Source organism: Nematolebias whitei, chromosome 14 (genome assembly GCF_014905685.2).
Source record: "Nematolebias whitei isolate Nwh7 chromosome 14, NemWhi1, whole genome shotgun sequence".
In the NCBI taxonomy this organism is placed as follows: Eukaryota; Metazoa; Chordata; class Actinopteri; order Cyprinodontiformes; family Rivulidae; genus Nematolebias; species Nematolebias whitei.
The window spans coordinates 17,368,178-17,376,885 of record NC_056511.1 but is presented as its reverse complement, the minus strand read 5'-3'; the positions used below and the strand labels follow the sequence as shown (position 1 = coordinate 17,376,885).

The following is an 8,708-nucleotide window of genomic DNA, read 5'->3' as shown; positions in this document are numbered from 1 at the left end:
TTTTTTTTTATTAACTTTTATTTAACCAGGTGATTGCCTTTGAGATCACAGATCACACGGACGACCTGGGACTGAAAGCAGCCTAAACATCTATTTTAATGCACCTATTTTCCTCCTAAATTTGAAATAAAAACATTAATGCAATAAGATGTGAAGTTGTAAACAAAGATCATCATTTTATAAACTGGTAGAACAAGTTCAGTATGACTCCATCCTAAAATGAACTGTCATAAATAGATAATGACAACAACAAAAAAATTCACACACACACACATGTTGGTGGATACAATCAAGGTAAGTAGTTTTTTTTATTTTATTTACTATGATTCGCTCCTTCACAGTTTATTTTAAATTAGCTGTTGCTGCACAAGTGGATCTGAACTGTTTCAACGTTTAAACTCAAGATAAAGTCAGCTTTTTTCATAAACCAAATAATTTCATTGACATGGAAATTAAAGGGTAAAGTTCAAGATACAGAGTATCAGCCAACAAAATGATAGGAAACAATATTTTAAAGTAGTATATGTAGTAAGAACATTTAAATGTAAATGTCAAGTTAGGGTCACACTGTGTAAATAAGGTACAACTGCAGAGTTGTAGTAAAAAAATTAAATGTGAGACAAAAATTCCAAACTGACTGTGTGACTTTGTGAAAAATAATAGATTGTTTAAAAAATGTACACTCATAGAGAGCTATTTAATTTGTTTGTCACTGTTTTCTATAACGAGCCACATCTGTGTTATTATGTGGGCATATACAAACTTCTGATGACAAACCCAATGATGAAATAAAAATACCACTGGTGTCTTTTTTCCTCCCAGTTTAGAAAACTCAAAGGATGAAGTCCCCAGGACTGGCTGTGATTTGTTTCGTCCTCCTGCACGCCGGAGCTCATGGCTTTGGAATATTACCAGGAGTCTCTCTGAGTCACCAAGAAATCACAGAACAAGCTATTTTAAATGCCACTTTACAGACTTGCCGTGACCTGGCTCAAGATGAAGGGAGCGACTTCAGTTTTCCTGTATGGTTAATTCATTGCACAAAAACTCTCTGGTTAGTAGCCTACTATTGACATGAGTTAACTTTGTCTTTAGACTCAGCCTTTCACAGCAGGAGCTGTTGCTGCCGCCTGCGGTGCTTCTCAGTCCTCCAAAACTTTCCGCCAAGCCATTACATGCATCAAGTTGAGGACTTCACGAGTGGACATCCGCTACCCCTTCCAGTCAAGCTTCCACTTTGATAAGGAGATGTTCACTGAAGGAAGGCGCATCATCACAGAGGGACTGACAGCTGTCAAAGCCAGCAACAAGAAGGAGAACTACGAGGCAGCAAGGGAGCAACTGGGAGAGATTCTACATCCTTTACAAGTAGGCCTATTGATCAGTTTAAAATGTTGCTGTTTAAAGAATTGTTCAAATAAAATCTGTTCATTTTTTTCCCATGTTGAAGGATTTCTACAGTCACAGTAACTGGGTGGAACTGGGAAACACACGCCCGAACTCTAATCTGATCAGAGCAGGCAGCAGCATTGGGAACACAGCAGGTAAAGAGGTGGTCTGATGGCTGGGCTAGCAGACAGAAAACTAATGAGGTATGCAGTTTGAAAAGTACTGTGCTAGAAAGCAAACAATAACTAATGGCTGATTTTTGTTTGATCAGATGCAAGCAGAGCAACGTGTCGCAGCTGTGACAATGATGTTTGCATAAACAACATCCTGGAGGACATCACAGCCGAACAGATCCTGACCTCTGGCTACACTGGTCTATTCCCTTTTGTCTCAACCAAACCAAAAGGTATTAGATTAATTAATTTACTTTCAACATCATTTTAATTTGCAAACTGAAAAGGTTTCCAAAAGCATGGCTGAGTCTGTTGCTTGGGCTTGGTTTCTTTCACTCTGTAAGCTTTTGTAAGGTTTGTGTTTGATTGTTGTTTACCAATGGCAGAACATCATTATAGTCAGTACTAGGCCTGTCGCACAACAATAAATCAATTAATCGAATGATAAATTAAAATGATCAACCTCATTTTCATTTATCGACTTTATCGTTTCTTCGTGTCTCTCGTTCTGTTGGACACTGGATGACAAAAGGCTCAAGCTCTTCAGTGTCAACTCCCTTTCTGTTTTCTCTTTAAAATCCATTTTAATGATCTAAAATTGCGTTTTTGGATCGTTAAAAAGCAGCTAAGCTGAGACGCTAAACTACGAGCTAAGCTAACAGGGCGACCTCGAGAAAAAAACCTCAGTCTTGTCGAAGCTCCAAAATTCATGGTTGAAACCTGTGCCTTTGTGTAAAAAGTTGTTTTTCTCTGCAAAAAGATGCAGAGAACTTGTTTACTGATTTTTTTTAATTAAAAGCTTTGTGTGAAATATGCTATGCTAAAAAGCTCAAACCACACCACATTTTGAGAAAGAAAAAACAGGAACAAGAGACAGCCCATGTCACGTCAATGGGCCTCCCTCCCATTTTTCTTAAAGAGACACACTGCTCGCTCCCTCACTATTAATCTTTTGGTTCAAAATGTCTTATACTGCCATCCAGTGGTCAAAAAAGGTAATACACACAAAAATTAACCAACATTTCTTCTTAAATTTGACAATGACTAATTATTATCAAATTTCAAACAATATTATCGTTTATCGCAATAATTTCTGAAACAATTAATTGACCAGCAAAATTTGTTATACACCTACAATTTGCATCTACTTGTAGGGGCGGCATACAGAATACGATTCGCATGTAATAACTGTTGTACAGAGTCCCCTTTGGCTACTTTTTTCATCAGTTTCTCCACACTGACTCACTGTTCTCAAAACACTCCTCCAGTATGATATCAAAGTTACAATGAGCCACAGGAAAATCTGTCAGATATTCTGAGATCACTAACTGACCAACCTTTATCTTCTCAAAAGGAAAGTGCAGCCATGGAGGAGCGACTGATTTTTCTAGTAAGCTTGAGCCAACAGGTGGGATCAATAAAGACACCTTCACCTCCAATCATGGATTCCTCCACAGCCAAGCAGCAAACCTGGCAATAGCTGCAAGCAGTGAGCTGCTGGAGGACATCAGACTTGCTGCTGGAGACCGAACATTCCTACGGTATGGAAGTCTTTGTACATGTTTTAACTGAGATTGTTATGGGGTTTTGCGCTGTTTAATTTAATATATATATATTTTGTGTCTTAATTCTTTAGCATGGTTGGCATCTTCAAGGGGTCCAGCAGAGCTCTTTGTTTTGTCACTGACACCACAAAGAGCATGAGTGACGACATTGAAGTGGTGAAGACAGTCACTTCTTCTATAATCATCAGTCATTTAGGAGCAAAGAATGAACCCTCAGTTTACATTCTTGTTCCTTTCAATGATCCAGGTATCTCTTTAGGATGATTTAAGTAACACATAATGTTTTATCTGATTGACTTGGTGAAAATGAAGAATAAACACTTTTTTTTTTGGTTCTGTCTAGGATTTGGTCCACTGATAAAAACAACAAATGCTACAGTTTTTAAAAGCACTATTAATTCCCTAACAGCTTCTGGTGGAGGAGATGATCAGGAAATGAGTCTTTCAGCATTGCAGGTGCCACACTGTGTGATCAAATTTTTCTGAAGGTTGTTGAGGTGGAAATAATTTTAACCGAAATGTTTTTTCTGTGTGTGTGTGTGTGTCTGTGATTTGTTTTTTCCCTGTCAAACTTAGTTGGCTTTAACAAGTGCTCCTTTTAATTCAGAGATCTTTCTCTTCACGGATGCACCTGCGAAAGACAAATACTTGAAGAACACTGTGATCGCACTCATCGAGCGAACCCAGTCAGTGGTAAGTGACTGGTCTACATGTAAAAAACAATCCATCCGTTTTATGCTGTCTATCCATGGTCGGGTTGCAGGGGCAACATGTCCAAGAGGACAACTCGGATATCCTTCTCCCCATTGACACGCTCAAGCTTCTCGATGGGAGAAGGTCTCCCAGGTCAAAGAGGATATATAATTCCTCCATAAGTTTTTCGGTCTGCCCCGTGACTCATTTAAATTGGACATACCTGGAGAACCTTCAGTGTACCCATACCATTCATTTGGTTTTACCTGATCTGTCTGGCAGCTTTCTCCACCACCATACCCAACTCAACAACAGATAACGATTAGTTGGCAGCCCAGACTCTGTCTGTACCCAAGTGTTCAAGACATAGGGCGACAGAACTGATGCCATGACTACAAAATCAGTCATCAACTTTTGGCCCAAGGTAGCCTGGTACCAAGCACATTAATGGATCACCCTATGCTTATTTGGTCATTGTGAACAGCCTATGCTTAGCAAAGAAGTTAAATAATACAAGTGGTACGCCAATGTCTTCTGTCACCGAGGGGTTTGAATAGTTAGTTTTTGAAGTTTGAAGTGAGTTTCTCTGGACTGGATTTTGACGTGGCAACCACATTTTTTTGATAATCGACGTTCTTACAACTCGATGCAGCTATACAACAAAACAGAAGTCGGTACCTCACTTGTTTTTCAAGTGATCATGCTCAAAATGCAAACAGACTATGGCAGTTATCTTGGAATTTGACCTGGCAATCCAATTTTTGAAAAGAACCTTTCTTACGCCGAGATGCAACCGCACACCAAAATGGAAATTACCATTTCACTTATTTTCTTTAAGTTATCATGCTCACAACATGAACGGATGGACGGAGGGTGTTTCCAGTATTCCCTCTTAGATCCGTAAAAGGGGACAAAAATACAGCTTGGGTTCAGTTCATGGAGGTTGTTTCTCCCAAACACCCACTTCCAGATAACTCTTTCTTTGAAGTCACCTAGGAGAACAACATAATCCCCAAATTCACTCATCAAACAACATCCTGACTCCAAGGTCTGGTTATATGACCTGCTGTTAAGTGCATTAGAACAACCACAAACAGAATCCTCCCTCCTGCAGCTCTAAGTCACAGAAAGGCAATGCTCTTGTTTACTGGGGAGAACCCAACACAGCGGCACTCAGCTGAATACCCCTCCTCCAAAAGCAGTGGACGTTTCTCTTCCTGAGCAACTCTGTTGTTGAAGAGTCAAGCCATTCTTCAAGAGTTGGGTTCCAGATCCCTGAGTCCAGTTATATCTGGTTTGACTCCTCACCTGCCAGTGGGGTGACATTCCACACCCCTTGCCTGCCACCTGCCCTATACATAGCACCCTACCAGAGTTGGTACCTGTTTAAAGTAGCCCTGGTTAGGTGATTTAAGTGATATCAAAAAATATGTAGCCCTTATTAGGACAGAGCATCAGAACATATTTGATTCCAAATTTATAGGATCACTAACAGAAATTGGTCAAGACTGTATATATTACTGTTTAAACTTGTTCACATTTATCTGTTCTTGTGATGGTTTGATTTATTGCTGTGACTACTGGTAATATTGTTGCGTTTATAATCCATTTGGTTGGTAACCACTACTGCGCAGGTGGGCTTATTTCAGTGTCACTCTGATTCCAGGTCAACTTTATGATTACTGATTCAACAGCGACTAATCGTCGCAGAAAAAGAAGCAACGCCAACCAGCCACAGGTGAGAATGATCGCAGACTCTGATGCTCAGCTGTACAGAGAGCTGGCTCAGGCATCAGGAGGTCAGGCTATAGAAGTTACAACGAGCGAGCTTCAAGCCGCCACAGCAGTCATAACTCAATCCATGAACTCCTCTCTGGTAAACATCAACCTCGACTTGAGTAGCTTCAGTTCAAAGATTATCCATCTTTAGTCTAATAACTTTGATTTGTCAGGTGACCCTTCTTCAGGCTGCCAGGAGCCCAGGAACAGCTGACAATTTTACATTTTTGGTTGATGAAACTGTTATAAACTTGATCGTTTACATCACTGGCCGCTCTGTTACATTCACTCTCATCAGCCCAACAGGTATAAACTGCAGAACTCTTTATGTCCTTCCTAAAATGCTTAAAACATTTTTAAAACTGTGAGAATCTGTTAAGAAATTTGTTTGTTGTTTATTGATTTTACAGTCACTGTAAAAAGTGCTTTATTATTAGCGTTGGCAGCTAATTATTATAATTTTTTCCAAGTGTGATTGTTGGTTTTGTTTTTAGGTGCATCTCAGGAAAGCACTGACTCTGCAGGTTCTCTGATCACGGCAACCCAGTCATTAGGAAATTTCATAACTCTGCAGCTCAAAAACCAAGTTGGACAGTGGGAAATCAGAATGATGTCGACTAACCCCTACACTCTAAGAGTTATGGGTGAGAAACTGCTTGCGTACATTGTTTGCTAGTACTAGAGGCTTTATGCTACTCGTCTAACAAAACTGAAGATTATAAAAAGGTCATAAATGATGTCACCAAACCTATGTTCTTTGAGACTTTTGCGACAAAAATTGTTTGTAAAAGATTTTTATGTTTTATAGGCCAGATTGTATGTATTAATAAAAAAAAACTACTTTAAGGTTAGGTACAATGAAAAAAAAAGTAAACTTTGACACAAAAACTGCTTTTTTTAACCCAGCCTTAAAACAAAAAAAATTCCTTTAAACTACTTACGACCGATAACTCCAGTTTCATGTTAATCTTTTGTCGAAATAAATTGTCTTGGTCATTTTACTGGGACTTATTAGGTTCAATGAAACTTCCAAAGTCACAGAATTTTGTGCAGTGGAACAAAACGAATACTCATTTTGTGATTCTTTGCAACCTTTATTTGCAGGTCAGAGCCCAATTGACTTCTTGTTTCACTTTGTCGAGCCATCCCAGGACCCATTTATTGGGTTTGATGCTCTTGATACACGTCCAAGAGCAGGTAAAAGTTTTCAAACAAAAGGATACTTCCTTTAATTAAGCAGGGTTGTGTTCAGTCATTTTCTTATTCATAGCAGACAACGATTGGAGTGATGTCAGTTTGGAGAATCAGGAAGAAAATCCGTATCAAGCTACAGGCTACTAGAAACAAAACCAATTCAAAATTCAAAATTTGCAACCATCTAAATCAACTGAAATTTAATTTATTTCTAGTAATCTGAGTGACTGCTATATTAAGTATTACATCTTGCCACTTTGGTATAACACAGTTGTTAAAGCTGCTGTTGTTTTCCCGATCTGTTAGCATAGCAACATGAGCAGGAATTGTTTGTGGTGCTATGCTAACTTTATGCATGTGTCTGCTCATTGCATCCTAGCACTGATCAGCCAAGCCCCCAGAAGATTTTGTCCCTCTGATAAACACTTGTTCTTTTTTTTACTGCATACCCTTAATTCATCAGAAAAAGCCACTGTGTCACTCATTTTCAATACCAGTAGTTACCATTTTAAAGTAAGACCAGAGGAACTGCAGGTCACTGCAGATTTGGTCAAGAAAATTGTGACATAGTGAACTGCCTCATGTGGAAAAATTGAGAGGCAATAATACTTATTATAGCAGATATTTGTTTTTGACTGAGCCCTGGCCAGTTGTTAGCTTGACTCAACTATAAAACTTGTCTGTGATTCTCCAAACTGGAATTGCTTAGCTTGTCACTGCAGGTAAGATATAGACTGCTTACAACTGATTACCACTTCACTTGAGAAACAAAGTATGATGCATAGAAATTTTGATTATCATGTCCCATCAGGGGTGGCTGTGGCTGAGTGGTTAGAGCAGTCATCCTCCAATGCGAGAGTTGGGGGTTCGAATCCACCAGCAGTCACATGTCGAAGTGTCCCTGGGCAAGACACTGAATCCCTCATAGCCTCTGATGTGTGTCCCATCAGTGTATGAATATGATCTAAAGCACTGATTAGTCTCTTTAGAATGATTTGTTCAATTAGCTTTGTAGAGATCTATTAGAGTGCTGTATGAATGGGTAAATGAGGCACAGATTGTAGTGTAAAGCACTCTTGAAATAAGATAGAAAGGTGCTATATAAGTACAGTCCATTTACCATTTCCCATTTACCGTCATCATTATCACAATCATTATGTAATATTTTTCTGTAAAGGTCTTAGTGGCAGCTTGTTGGTGTCTTTAACTGGAAGTGACTCTGCCACTGTGACAGAAGTAGCTCTGATTGTATCGTCCGGATCAGAAGAGATCAAAGGAGTTGTAGTGCCACAAGGGAGTGGAAACTTTTTAGTCCAGGTCGACATGATACCATCAGTGGAGTTTGTGGTTCGAGTGAAAGGGAGCAATCAAGATTCTTCAAATATTTTTCAAAGACAGTCCCTCACCAAATTCAGAGGTTCAAATCTAAAAATTACGGTGAGCAACCATCAAAAACATTACCGTATGACAGAATACATCACATAAACCATGAGATAAGCTGCAAAGAGCAAATTATATTTACACACCCTGAAATATAATTATCTTTCTTTAGGCTGATTCAGATAGCATCTTGATACCAGGCACGCCATTCTCTGTGCCTTTCACTGTGATGACTAATGGAACAGGAGGGAACTTGACCCTCCGAGTCACCAACAGCAGAGGTTTTGAATCAACTTCTCCAACTATTTTATTCTTGGGAAGTGGAAACAGCACGAATGGTACAGTGGTCATGTCAGCACCTCTAAACACCCCGTCAGGCACTGATGTGATGCTGACTATTGAGGCCGAGTCTCCGGAGGGTTCAGACACAAACTACATCGTATTGCTCTTCTCTGTTCTCAACAAGGTAATATTGCCATATAACTGTAATCTATCTATCTATCTATCTATCTATCTATCTATCTATCTATCTATC

At 39.3% G+C, this 8,708-nt stretch overlaps 1 protein-coding gene across 1 annotated transcript in view; it reads left to right on the top strand.

Moving 5' to 3' along the window:
• The first annotated feature begins 839 nt into the window (after nt 1-839).
• LOC119419990 (von Willebrand factor A domain-containing protein 7-like) overlaps nt 840-8,708 on the top strand; it is a 10,312-nt gene continuing 2,443 nt past the window's right edge. The window contains exons 1-14 of the mRNA XM_037687358.1: nt 840-1,022; nt 1,096-1,368; nt 1,451-1,544; nt 1,661-1,795; nt 2,917-3,103; nt 3,199-3,374; nt 3,471-3,583; nt 3,704-3,820; nt 5,487-5,696; nt 5,773-5,905; nt 6,094-6,243; nt 6,704-6,796; nt 7,971-8,230; nt 8,346-8,639. Coding sequence (XP_037543286.1) covers nt 840-1,022; nt 1,096-1,368; nt 1,451-1,544; nt 1,661-1,795; nt 2,917-3,103; nt 3,199-3,374; nt 3,471-3,583; nt 3,704-3,820; nt 5,487-5,696; nt 5,773-5,905; nt 6,094-6,243; nt 6,704-6,796; nt 7,971-8,230; nt 8,346-8,639 — 2,418 coding nt within the window. The remainder of the gene's footprint in view (nt 1,023-1,095; nt 1,369-1,450; nt 1,545-1,660; nt 1,796-2,916; nt 3,104-3,198; nt 3,375-3,470; nt 3,584-3,703; nt 3,821-5,486; nt 5,697-5,772; nt 5,906-6,093; nt 6,244-6,703; nt 6,797-7,970; nt 8,231-8,345; nt 8,640-8,708) is intronic.